Source organism: Stegodyphus dumicola, chromosome 3 (genome assembly GCF_044657685.1).
Source record: "Stegodyphus dumicola isolate Sdum_Otavi_A_Nest chromosome 3, ASM4465768v1".
Lineage (NCBI taxonomy): Eukaryota > Metazoa > Arthropoda > Arachnida > Araneae > Eresidae > Stegodyphus > Stegodyphus dumicola.
The window spans coordinates 9,992,261-10,006,193 of NC_140770.1; the positions used below are offsets into that span (position 1 = coordinate 9,992,261).

At 34.8% G+C, this 13,933-nt stretch overlaps 1 protein-coding gene across 3 annotated transcripts in view; it reads left to right on the forward strand.

The window, feature by feature from the left end:
* Nucleotides 1-13,933, forward strand: part of LOC118187243 (mitogen-activated protein kinase kinase kinase 11-like) — a 63,392-nt gene that overhangs the window by 35,765 nt on the left and 13,694 nt on the right. The window contains exons 6-8 of one of the 3 annotated variants that reach the window (XM_035357427.2): nucleotides 1,102-1,230; nucleotides 4,558-4,746; nucleotides 6,667-6,927. In XM_035357427.2, the coding sequence (XP_035213318.1) occupies nucleotides 1,102-1,230; nucleotides 4,558-4,746; nucleotides 6,667-6,927 (579 nt within the window). The remainder of the gene's footprint in view (nucleotides 1-1,101; nucleotides 1,231-4,557; nucleotides 4,747-6,666; nucleotides 6,928-13,933) is intronic. The other 2 variants (XM_035357428.2, XM_035357429.2) reach the window with 2 other exon arrangements.

Consider the following 13,933-nt stretch of genomic DNA (forward strand, 5'->3'; position numbering starts at 1 on the left):
ATTAAAATACCTGCTAAATGCATGGCAGGTGGAAAAGTACTGAAGCACTTCATAATTCAATGCAATTATAATGTGTAAGGTTGGAAATTTGGAAGGAAAAATAAAATTCAAGTGACAGTGTGTGTAATTGTTTGAATTTGAATTCATTTTTATGTGTCTGTCAATTGTGTCATTTTTTACATTATTATTTTATATTTTTAAGGGCATTTTTCTCATTTTAAATGCACTTTCTGGCTACTTTTAAGGGCATTTTCAATTAACTTGTAGGTCATAGAAATCCAAACCCTGCCATAATCCAAAGAGTTTTAAAATTTTCATTATTAACACTATCGTATTGCTTATCAGTTTAATGTTTAACTTCATTTGTGCATCTGCAATAACCTTCTTTGGTATTATGCATGTATGTGTATAATATGTATATGTACGTTTATATGTTTGCTAAGAGAATCTATGATTTGTGTGAATTTCGAAATTAAATTTTAATTCAAAACAACAGCAAAAATAGAAAATCAGCATTAGAAGGAAGAGGAACAGGAAAGGAAAGTTATTTAATTATTAGAAATTTGAATTTATATCATCATTAACACAATGTAACACACTGTAGATGAATAGGAATATTACAATAATTTTCACTGTATTGTTTAGGGAAAATTAATTACCTTGTATCTTACTGTAGAAATAATATAACACTTATTTTCAAATAAGTTAAATTGTTATTAGTAAATTTATCCCCTTCCAGTTTTTCTTACTTTCTTCCAGTGCAGGGAACTTTAGCACAGATTATTCTGCTTCCATTTTCAATCCCTAGATGGCACCACTTGCTTTGTTTCTTTATTTTTAATTCCTTTTATTATAGAGAATAGTGTAGTTAAGTATTCGAAAATTCTGGGAAATCCATCAATTTCTCTGTCTGTTTGTGATACTTGTCTTCTATTTAGTTGCATGTGACTGTAATTGCCTGCAACTAAGTAGTGTTCAGTGTTAAAAGCACATCTGCTAAAATAAAATCCTCATCAATTATTATTGGTTTCTTGGTCAATACACAGCATTTACATTTAAAACATAAAATGATTTATTAAAATAGCCTATTTTGTTTCTTAGACTTTCGGCATAATATCACGGTTCAGCCGTCCCCTACCATGCGACCAGAAATCGTAGGATTACGTATGCCCGCTAGTCCAGAGAGCCCCCCAGCATCTCCCAATCTACCTCGGCTTAGAGCTTATGCATGTAAGTACTAATAATTGGTTAAATAAATAATAATAATACTTAAAAACTTTGAATATTCTTTGCTCAGTATTAGTTTGCCAAATTTGCTATTACAAAATAATTTTCCTCATTTTAGTCGTGCAAAAGTAAAATTCTGTTAAGTATGCTAAAAATTAATTATTTTGTTAATTTTAATTGTAGTAACTACTATAATAGACATGATACTATTATAATTGAACATGTTGTGTACCCTCAGAAAAGCCTTCTTTGTGGTCGTTTATTAACCAAAACCTGCTGATGCATGACTAATATCTGTATGGGCTAATCAGCAGACAGTATCAGTATGACAGGCATGTCAAACTTGCGGCCATCTGTCAATTCCAAGAAAATAATAAAAAGCTTATAAAAACTGGAAATCTACCCATTATAAAGAGGCCTTGGGTGCTAAAAAGACTCTTTAGATGACCTCTTTTACAAAAATATTTTTCAACAAACAGCCTTTTTTGTAAAAATATGTGAAACAAACCTTAATTTGTGCTTATTCACTGGAAACTCATATTTGTATTTTTGGACCAAAATATAAAAAGAGAATTGAAAAGAAAGAAAATTAGCAAAAACAAACAGACAGAAAACTGCATTTTTTCTGGAAAATCCAAAACAGCATCAAGGTTTATTGCAATGCTTAGAGAAAAGCTGAGTAGCCAGTGATATGATTACAAGTGCCTATTGATTACACAAGCACCATCTTTATGTGCTAAACTTTATTGATGAAGTTGCCTTTTTTTCATGTTTATAGCATGTGTTTGGAAATGCATGATAAATTTATGCACCACCATTTGATAATTGTTGTTCTCTATCCCTCACTTTCATGTTTCAATCATACCTTGTGCTTAAAAATAATCTTAAATAATAAGTTTTTTAATGATCAGTTATGATCAAATGATTGGACATCATTTTCCGTGCATGCTGGTGATAACACCACTTACACCCCAAATTGTTGGGACTTTGACAATTCCAGATTTGGGATCATTGGTTTAAATCTAGTAAGATGACATGTAGGCATGATGGCAGTGGAGTTTCTTATATTATTTATGTCAGATAGAAAAATGTTAACCTTCCTCACAGGTCCACATGAGGGGTCTGAATTTAGAAGCAAAAAAAGTTTTGGAATTTAGATCAGCACCAAGCAAAAATCCACGAACTGCAGAATGTGTAGTATCAACTTCCCCTCCCTCCCACAAGTAAGTGTGATCCTGGCCAACATCAGTACAACAGAAATCAATGCATTGTTATTGTCTACATTTCGACTTCTGTCAGTAGGTGTGTGAAAGAGATATGCAGGAATCTCTATTCGTCTGGTAAAAAATTGCATTTATGGCACACCTGCTTGCATTGACTGTCATATTCTCCATTTCTAGAGTAGGGGATGAAGATTTATTTATTTATTTTTTGGGTGGTTGTGTGGAGGTTCAGGTATTAGATCATTTTATAGATTTATTGCATGTATGAATTTCAGATTTTGTACCATATTGGCTTTCACAAATACCTTTTGTAAAGCTGTTTAACCTTTTGACAGGTGGTGGTACACCAGGCGTCTACCTTTTTTATCAGTTTTTATCTCCCAGATGAAAGCTGCAAAATTCCATTTAAAATACATACAAATATGCGTTTTAGTTCTCTAAATGTATAACAGATGGCAGCACTAGTATTCATTCATGGAAATAATGTAAAATAATTCTTTTCAAGTCTAATTTTGAAGCAATTTTTTTTTTTTTTTAAATTTACTTCTAATGCAATTTAAATTGTCTGAACAGCAACATTTGGTGCTAGAATGAATATTTTTATGTGAAAGTTCCCTTTTCAAATAAATAAATAAATATTTGAATTCATAGATATTAATTAAGAATGGTTGAAATTAAAAGGTGGGACCAAATACATCCCACCGTGCATGTAGGAATTGCTGCTACTAGATGGCAGCACCATTCAAATATTTTTAAATTCAAGTATCATGTTCGTTTTATATGTCAATAATGCAAATTTATATTTTTAATAAATTGCAATAATGTTAAAACTTAAAAAATATTTAGTATTTTTTTCCAAAAAAATGAAAATATAACAATGTAACATGAAATGTCATTGAATACTGAATAGATATATAAGTGTGATTCACCATAGAAAAATATCCAGAAGAAAGAGAGGTGAAATGTAAATAAACATGATGGCCTTCTAAATATCTTCCTTTTCAAGCCTGTAGCAAATAAAGTACTGAAGCAAAAATCTTCTTTGTTTCAAATCTATTATGAAATCATTTAAAAAATATCTAAAAAGTCGTACAGAGAGCAATTTTTTTTAAATTATGTAATTTTTTTGAAAAACTATTTTTTATTTTGCGAATATGATCAATATTTTCAATATAATTATTCAAAAAAGTTTTTTATATCTTTCATTTTCATTTGGTTGCTAAAACTAGCAGTTTAGATAAGCATGTTAGGAGAATTTATGTTGAGGGAAAGATGCCATTTTTTTGCTGTAAATGCACGATGGGACAAGTGGTATCCCACCACGTCATGAATTACCATAAAGATTGACCTTTTTATGTATATATATGTGATGTATCAGCTTTTGCCCGGAATAAATAGATTTGTGAAGATGTAGTCGTAGCTTAAATAATCAGACGATAAGTTTTAAAAAACAGGATCCATTTATTATTATTCAGGAGAAATAGCAGTTACAAAAATCAGATATTCGGAGTAAATAAACAAAATTACTAATAACTTTTTGTATGAAGTTTACTGCATCGTGACATTTAAGAAAAAAGCCCCGATATTTCTTTTGCGAGTCTTTTTATAGCCTCTGGAAAGGCGGAGCTTCCAAGAAATGACGTCAGCCTCGTCAGCCATTCCAGTTCGCTTTAAATATCTCCAGAACATTCTAAAACTGTACGTGTAGAAAAACAACTTGACTACGGGGCTGTGGATTTAATTTCACGTACTTTTAAATAAGAGAATGTCGCCATTAAAAATTAAAAGAACATACAGTTATTAGTTTGACTATGGAATTTTATTATTACAAATATATATAAATAACATTGTATTAGTGGCTAATTATCTATGTGTAAAGTTATTTTTTTCAAAAAAAATTTTTTTATGCACCGAACCTCAAAGGGTTAATACTGGTGGTATAGCTTATTTTACATATTATTGTAAATGTTATATAAGTCACTGGTGTTGCATGGTAACAAAGTAATCGGGTGAATTAATGATTTTTTTAACATTTCTTACATGTTCATTGAAATATGATTTTTATGCTTTTCATTAAAATTTTTATGAATATTATATTATTTTTTAGTACCAGTTGATGGAGTGAAGGGTAAAACTTGGGGACCTAGTACTGTTCATCAGAAAGAACGCTGCCATTCTCGTCGCTTATTGATAGATGGAAATAAGCGCTGGTCTAAAAGTGCTCCAAACTTGGAAAAATCACAGAGAGGTGCTTATTCTAGTGTACTGTCTAATTTTGGAGCCTTGCCTGAATGTGGTTAGTACTTAGTGTCACAACCTGCTCGAACTGAAATGTGTCTGAACTGAAACTTTTTTGTTTTTATAATCGATTGTTACCGCTTTCTTGCTTTTAATGTGTTTCTTGCAGGCCTTCAGAAATTCCAAAGTTAAAATATTGTTTGTGACTACAAAAAGTAAAGGTAGAAACAACTTTAAACTGTATAATTTAACATAACATACATATTATAATATTATATAGTCAAAATATTTAAAAGTTTTTATTGAGATGTATTCAGATTTTGATTGTATGCAATCCCTTCACTTAAAAATATCAATAATAAAATTTCCCATTTGAATTTTTCAGAGAAAATTTTGAAGATTTGAACTACAGGCATCAGCAAAGATGCTCATTAAAATCTGTCCTCTATTTGTTTGCATAAACATATTAGATGAAAAGTATTTCTTAATTTTCTTCATTCCATTTCTTCTATATTAAAACCACATCATTTTTCAAGATACCTTTCATTAAAACATTTTCTTTACTGCTGTTGATTTAGACTGTTCTTCCTATCTCATAAAGAACATAATCTTAGTTTAGGAGTGCATTCACTTGTTTACTAATATGAGCTGGAGAAACATGAGAGTAATATTTTAAATTCCTGTTGCTACATTTAGGTGAGGTTTCTTGTGAGAAATTTTTTTTTTTTTTCTTTTTTTTTTCTGTATTTTGGGTAGAGTTTCATGTATGTTGACTTTTCATGTTATCTATTGAGGAGTTTGTTAGCATGTTAATTATTAGTATTTATATGTGTAAGCATGTGTATGTCTATTTTTATGTGTATGTGCATGTTTAAGAATAGGTGTTGGCAAGCATATTTGATTTGCATGTTTGTGATGTAAAATGTAATGGTTATTTTAAAATAATTTTAAAAAATTTTATTAATTATTTAAAATTATTTATTAAAAATTTATCTTCATAACTTTTGCAAAATTGAATTTTAGCAATATAAAAAAATGCCAAAACATGACTGTTTTGTACAATTTAAAATATTATTTTAACTGGAAGTTCATGTCTATAACCAAGGTTACTTAAAAAAAGAATGCCACATGAAAGTTTTTATGGACATGTAGGTTCTAAAGTACGACATCAGGGGTTCTCAACGAGAAGGGTATTTCGTTGTTTCAGAGGGAGGGAATGCAGTCAGCCTTTCATTTACTTTCTTAAGTATTTAGTTTACGGACATAAAAATCAATTTTATTCAAGTTTTGGTATTTATCAACATTTTCAGTACTTGTTTAATTTATAAAACACATTAAGAAATAATCTAAATTTAAATAAATGTGTATGTATTTTTTGAGTTTTTGGAAGGAGGGATGATTATTGCCTAGCAGTGGGGATGAATAGGATAAAATAGGTTGAGAACTATTTATATAGACATTAGCACAGTTAGCTGTTCAGAGAAATGCACAGGATTGTTTTTAATAATGAAAGAATTTATTGCCTGAATAGGTATATTTTTACTTGAAGTATAGAGAGGTTAGCCAGTATTATTGGTCGTATTGAAAATAGTTATTTTTTTGTCATTTAACATAATAACAGTAAACTGTCTTCAATGCCATGCAGAATTTAATGTTATATTGAACATTTGTTATGTTCTTTGCCATTCTATGAACTTCTGATGCAACTAAAGCAAAACCTGTTAGTTAAAAGTGTACTTCTTCTGGCAATAAAAATCTATCATTCTTAATAGTAATAAAAGAGTCTTTCCTGTCTGTTTCTATGAAAGCCACATCATTATATTGTCCATAGTTTTTGATTTACTGAATTTTTACTTTTTCTATCATTTTAGGATCATACGACCATGTATGTTATTGTATGATGAATATCTGAAATATAATTATGGTTACGAATTTCTTTGTATATTCATTAAATTTTCATTCTCACTCTTTTTTTAAGGTACAGAAGAATGGCAGTTAGAAAGCTTGCCTTTGCCAAGACATCATACTCTTTATAATGGTGCCAGTGGAAGTGGCGATAGCCTTAAAAGAACAAGCCATATTATTAATCTGGTCTTATACAATATTGCTGCCATAGCTGCTAGTGTAGCTGCTGGTTTTGATATAAGGCTTGCCACACAGACCACAGTCCATCCAAAGTTAACACCTGTTTGGTCGGAGGATGATGATGAAGAGAAAAGATGGTGGTATAGAGAGCAAGGTAAGATATGTTTCACTGAAAAAAAAAAATGTTGCAATTTTTTAAATAGCCTTGCGAAACTCTGTTGAGGTAATTTGGTTCATTGTGATTCAAATACGTGTGCAACTGCAGCATTGAACTCAAACATACAGTTGCGAAATGTCCAGGCGCAGTGAGATAGCTTCCCCGCAAAGAAGTTTTAGGGTTGCCATAAAATGGCAGACGAGGCAGGGTTGCCACATTTGACGAGAAATCGTCTATTTGGCGACAAAGTTGGTTATATGACAAGGAGCTCGGAATGTTCTCGAAACCAGCCAAAAGCTATATAAATCCTGCTGGTACGCTGAGAGTTAGTATCGAGAGTGTGCCTCATCTAGCGAGCTGATAGTCAGTCATAGAGCGAGCGTCTCAAAGTCTAGTGCCGAGTTGGTCGTCGAGTGCATCGAAGAGTCTCTTAGTGTATCGCGGCTAGTGCATTGTTGGGCTCCGGGAACGACTGAACTGAAGAGTCAGGAGCTGTGCTCTGTGAGTCGTCGAGTGCATCGTGAGTTGTAGCGTGGAGAGTCTTGAGAGTACGTGGAGTTCCGAGAACAACCGAGCAGAGTTGGGAGCTGTACTCTGGTGCTTTTTCAGTGAAGCTGTCTCCACCGTTATAGCCTGATAACCTGAAAGCTGTGTCGCTGATTGTTCCAGTGTGTTTATTTTCGATCTTCGACAACTGTAAAAATGTTTTGTATCTGTCCTGATTAAAATTGTCTAAATAAAGTGTGTTTTGATACTTCATCAAGAGTCGTCATTATTCACTCCAAATCTACGAGCCCCGTACGAACGTGAAGGAAGAAAATAACATAACAACTGGTGTCGGAAGAAAAAATAACGTAACAATATTGCTATGTGTCTACGGGCTCATGATGGATTGAATGCACACAGAACCAATAATAGCTTGATCATTTTGATCTGATTTTCATTCTGATGATATGGCGGTAAGTGCTACTGGATCCGATTGTTTTTTTCCTTGAGAATGTCTTACAACAGGCCTTAAATGTTCTTAACACCTGGACTCAAGTAAATACTAAAGAAACTACCTTTCACTTGTTCTACCTTACTACTAAACACCATGACATTAACCTTCATTATGATAGTGAAGATCTAAATAGAACATAATGATACTGTTTACTTAAGAATTCATTTAGACCCAAAGTTATCCTGGGAAAAACAAATAAATGCAGCCATTGATCGAGGACATTTGAGATCTAAACTAATGAGATATCTGGCTGGTATTTCCTGGGTTTCTTGTGTACCGCCTATAAAAGTTAAATGCATCCTGTTGTTGAATAACGTAAGGAAAATTTTTATTACTGCCTCAGATTGTGTTAGAAACAAGCTGGATATTTGCCAAAACGGCATGTTGCAAATGATAACTGGTAGCATGAAATCAATTCCTTCTCTTGCTGTGGAATTACAGACAGATTTCGAGCCTTTAAGTGAAAAGTGCCAAAGGAGTGCTGTTAATTTTATTGAAAAAATCTTAAGTAGAAAAGAAAACTTTTTAAATTGCTATAGAACAGCAAGTGAAAGACTAATGACTCATAGATCCTTCCTTTCGACTGTGTATGATCTTTATGATTCTTAAGATTTTCCTTCACCCAGTCATGGGGTTTTCTTGGATCCATGAACACACCTTCAGCAGAGATGATATGTTCAAGGTAACTCGCTTCATGTCTGAACAATGTATATTTGGCAGAACCAGAGGTGACATGTCCAAGATGTCATTTCATGTCTTCCTTCCAGCTTACATTTGACAGGACTTAATTTTAGAGTGGCTTCCTTCAATTTCTAAAGCACCTTCCTTATATTTTCTGAATACTCTTCAAAACTTTTCCCAATGATGATGTTTTCCAGATATATCAGGTGGATTTTGAAGGGAACACCTCTCAGTATGTCTCTATGAGGCTTTCAAATGTTGTCAGCACACTGCATAATGTGAATGGCATCACTTGAACTGCCAAAGTCCTTGTTTGGTAGTAAATGCTGTTTTTCTTGGTCGTCAGGATGTATCTCAAACTGCCAATATCCATTTTTAAAATAAAGCATCGAGAACCACTTGCTTTCAAGAAGAATGTTTTCAGTTGTAGGAAGAGGGTAGCTGTCTTTCTTTATGATGTCGTTCAACTAACAATAGTTAACGGAAAATCTAGTTGAACCATCTTACTTTCTGACCAGGGTGATGGGAAAGGTCCAAGGAGTTCCTAGAGACTTGAGAATGTTGTTTTCTTGCATATCCTTTAGAAGTTTTCTACCTCTTGCTATTGATCAATCAGTAGATATCTTAAATGTTGCTTGATTGTTGGATGATCCCTCTTATCAATTCTATGTTCTGCCAAACTGGTTCGACCTACATCAGAAGATGTGTGGTAGAAGACATCTTGAAACTTAAATGACATGTTCTGCAGCACTTAGTTGTGCATATCTGCACTGACTCTGATATTAGGCTCTCCAAAGACATAGGGATTGCCAGACTGTTGGATCGTTTAATGCAGATCACTGGAGTGCATGCTTCAGTCATTTCACCTTTTTCTAATGACTTTCACCTTAATCACTCTCACAGGAATGATGATCCTCATTATGTGCCATTGTAGGATGAGTGTTGAGGCTACTAGTACTCATTTCGGACTATTACAGCTCTTAGGATATTCTGTTATTCTATACTGGAAATTTTTGGTTTCAAGTATGGATCTATGTTGTAAAAATTCTGAGCCTGCTGGTGCTGGACATATTTGACTCTCTTTTTCTCTGATTCCGAGGGTTATGTTCTTGGATGAAGAAATTCATTATTTTTAAATTCTTTAAAAAAACAATATTTCAATAGAAATTCTAATCTGAATATGCAAGGGTCTATAATATATGCCATGTGATCGCAGGCGATACTTCCAAGCATGAGCCAGTCTTTTCAGATGAAGACAATATGCCATATAGAAAGCCACAAATGCATAAGCTTGCACGATGATCTCTCAATATCCTCAATGCTTTGAGTTAAATCTGAACTGAACTAAAGTGGTTCTCTCTCTGGTCTTGAGTAATTTCCAGTACCTTTGATTTTTGAAATTGCTGAATGGCATATGTAGGTGCAGTTATGTAGGTCTGAATACAATTACAGAGGTATCAGACCAACTACAATTATATAGGTATCAGACCAATACAGTTAAACAGGGATTGAACCAAAATGTCGCCAAATGGTTGCCAAGTTTTGTAACTTTTGATGATTTCCTGCCAAATTTGGCAACAAAACGTAGTTACCAAAACCATCGCCATCTTGGTGCTATCTTGCCTTTTTGCCATTTACCTCAATATTAAATGGACTTGCCTTCCGTAACCTTATTTTTCCTGCAGAGTTTTACACTCTTGAGATTCTTCATGTTGTATTATACAAGTGATACTACAATATAATTTCACTAAAATTTTATGTACATATATACAAAACTAATAACAATATTTTTTATAAATATTTTAGAAGCTGAACATCGTAACAGCTACTAACAATATCATTAACAAATTGATAATCAATATTTGAATTCATAGGAGCAATTATATAGATAGTTTCCAAGATAAGTATAGTTATTTTCCTCATTATGTGAGCATCTTGCTAGCAGCAGGAATCATTACAGCCTTGAAGTGTGTGTTATAAGGAAACTGAGTACAAGTTACAGTTAAGTTATTAAGACATGCTAGACAGTTTTAGATACTTGTTGTTTTTACTGACAGCTATCCCTAAAGCAAATAATAGGAGTTATGAAATCCTTTTTCTTTTGTAAGAATATTTTTTATGTATGCATATGTATTTATGTGCATAAGCGTGTATATAACAGCACCTAAGCTTTGCAATTTTTCCTTGAGACTGATGTACGTGTGAGTAACACGTGCATACGAAAATATCCCTAACATTAACTAGGAAAGCCGAAATCTTAGTTAAGATAGACATGTTACAATTAATAATCAAATTTAATAAGGAAAAGTATCAGTTGCCGGGTACATTATAACGGCTTAAGAAATTCAGAGCACAGTACAGATGCGAGTACACCAGTCTACATATCTCGGCGAAAACAGAGACGCACACATTTGTTGAAGTAGTTCCACTTGACTGCCGGGGAAATTCTTCTCTCTCCGTCAGCCTGTAGGTTTGCCAAACGGGTTTACTGTTTCGCCAATTGGCGCTTTTCTGTACAGTTTTTAAGTCCGTATCGCCTGTTTGGCGCTGCCGCTGCATACTCCCTCCGCAGTGTCAACGAAATGTGACATACCGATGCGGGGGTCGTATTAATCGTCCAGAACAAGTGATACAATTGTCCGAAGTTTTTTTCACACTCTTGGAAGCAACTTGAGAAGAGTCCATGGTTACAAAAGCGGGTTTCAGTCTATCTATGGAGATCGTTTGCTTAGTCCCTTTTATTTCGAGATCAAACGTTTTATCTCGTCTTTCTAGCACCTTAAATGGTCCATCATAAGGAGTTTGAAGTGGTTTTCTAACTCCATCATGTCGAACAAACACATATGTGGACTTGTGAAGGCGTGGACGAATGAAACATGTTCGCTGGCCGTGGCTAGAAGTCGTGGTCGGGCGGACACTGGCAAAGTGAGATTTTAAATCCTCCACAAACTGTTTGGGGGACGCATCCGGAGGTGTCGGATTGAAAAATTCTCCTGGGAGATGGATAGTCTTTCCATACACCAGTTCAGAAGTGGTTGCTCCTATGTCCTCTTTGAGAGCGGCGCGGAAACCCATCAGCAGCGTTGGAAGGGCAGCCACCCAGTCACTGGTATCGTGCGCTTTTAAGGCAGCTTTCAAAGGACGGTGGAATTCCTCGATTAGTCCATTCGCCTGTGGGTGGTACGGAGACGTCCTGATCCTCTTGATTCCCAATAATTGGGAAAGGGCTCGAAATAAGCCGCTTTCAAACTGTCGCCCTTGGTCGGTAGTAATAACAGCCGGACAACCAAATCGAGTAATCCAGTGGTCATAGAAAGCCTGTGCTACTGTGCGTGCTGTTATGTCTGGTATGGGTACTGCTTCGGGCCATCTAGTAAATCTATCTATCATAGTTAGACAGTAATAATTATTTTGAGAGGGAGGTAGGGGACCAACAAGGTCAAGGTGGACGTGATCAAACCTCTGTGATTGGTCTGGAAACTTCATTAACGGGGTTCTAGTATGCCTGCTTACTTTTGCTTTCTGGCACGGAATGCACTGCCGTGCCCATTTCGCGCAATCTTTGCGGATGGAAGACCAAACAAACTGTGAACATACTAACTTTGTTGATGCGCGAATGCCGGGTTGAGACAAATTGTGCAAGGTGGCAAAGACTTTCTCACGGAATGCCGGAGGAATGTAAGGATGGGCGTTACCTGTTGACACATCGCAATATATCGGTAAGCTACAATTCGGTAAGGTAACTTTTTTGAGATGTAGAACTTTTGACTCTTTGAGCAATGTTTGTAATTCTGGGTCGATTTCTTGCATTTTAGCGATTTCCTCATAGTCGATAGGGTTAGGCATGCTTATTGCTTCTATACGCGAAAGTACGTCGGCAGCGATATTCTCCGAACCTTTTATATGGCGAATTTCAGTGGTGAATTGTGAGATAAAGTCTAACTGCCTAGCCTGACGAGGTGAACACTTATCCAAACGCTGTCGGAATGCATACGTGAGCGGTTTGTGATCGGTGATTAAAGAAAAGTTCCGTGCTTCCAACATATGCTTAAAATGCCTAATAGCAGCATAAGCTGCCAATAGCTCTCGATCATACGCACTATAGTTCCTTTCCGCCTGCGAAAGCTTTTATGAGAAAAATGCGAGAGGCTGTAAATTTCTATCAACTATTTGTGATAGCGTTCCACCGATCGCGAAGTCTGACGCATCAACCTGTAAAACCAACTGGGCATCTTTCTTCGGGTGTGCCAAAAGAACAGCATTAGCGATTAGCTGTTTGCACTTTTGAAATTCACTCCGCGCTTCCTCAGACAAATTCAGGATTGTCTTGTCATTTTTCTTAGCCCCTTTTAAATACGAAGTTAAATGTATTTGTTTCTGGGCTACGTTGGGTAAAAATCGATGGTAAAAATTTAAAAATCCTAAAAATCTCTGCAAATCTTTTACCGTTTTAGGAAGTGGGTAGTTAAGTATCGGTTCCACTTTGTTCGTCAGAGGCTTGGTACCATTTTTATTGATTATATGGCCTAAAAAAGATGTTTCCGGAACGCCGAAAACACATTTCGAAGTGTTAATTGTCAATCCATATGAAGTTAATCTTTCAAAAACAGTACGTAGGTGAGATTTATGCTCATCTTCCGTATCACTAAATATCAAAATATCATCTAAGTAGACGTAGGCGAATTTTAGATCTCCAAGAATTTCGTTCATAAACCTTTGAAAGGTTTGAGCTGCTCCGCACAGTCTGAAATTTAAAAACGGAAATTCGAAAAGACCAAATGGGGTGCAAACTGCAGTTTTCGGTATATGATCTGGATGGACTGGTATATGATGATATGCCCGAACGATATCAATTTTTGAAAAAATTGTCTTTCCGCTAAGCGTATTATTAAAGTCTTGTAAATGCGGGATAGGGTATCTGTCGGGTTCGGTGCACGCGTTTAGTTTTCGGTAGTCTCCTACTGGCCGTATGTCGCCCGAACTTTTAGAAACTACATGAAGAGGTGATGACCATGCTGATTTTGATGGTCTACAAATACCTTGATCTATCATAAATTGAAATTCTTTTTTTACTGCTTCGTATAACTTAGGGCTTAACCTACGCGGTTTACTGTGCACAGGAGGACCGTTTGTTTTGATGTAATGAACCCTACTATGCTTTACTCTACCCGAATCGGATTTTAACTTCAGTACTTCCGGAAAGTCTTTCAAGATTCTGTGATATGGTGAATCACCAGATATTAACTTTACCGAAAAATAATTTTTAGAATCGGAAAGAGAACCAATACGAGTTAATTTCGTAGTATTATCGATAAGCCTACC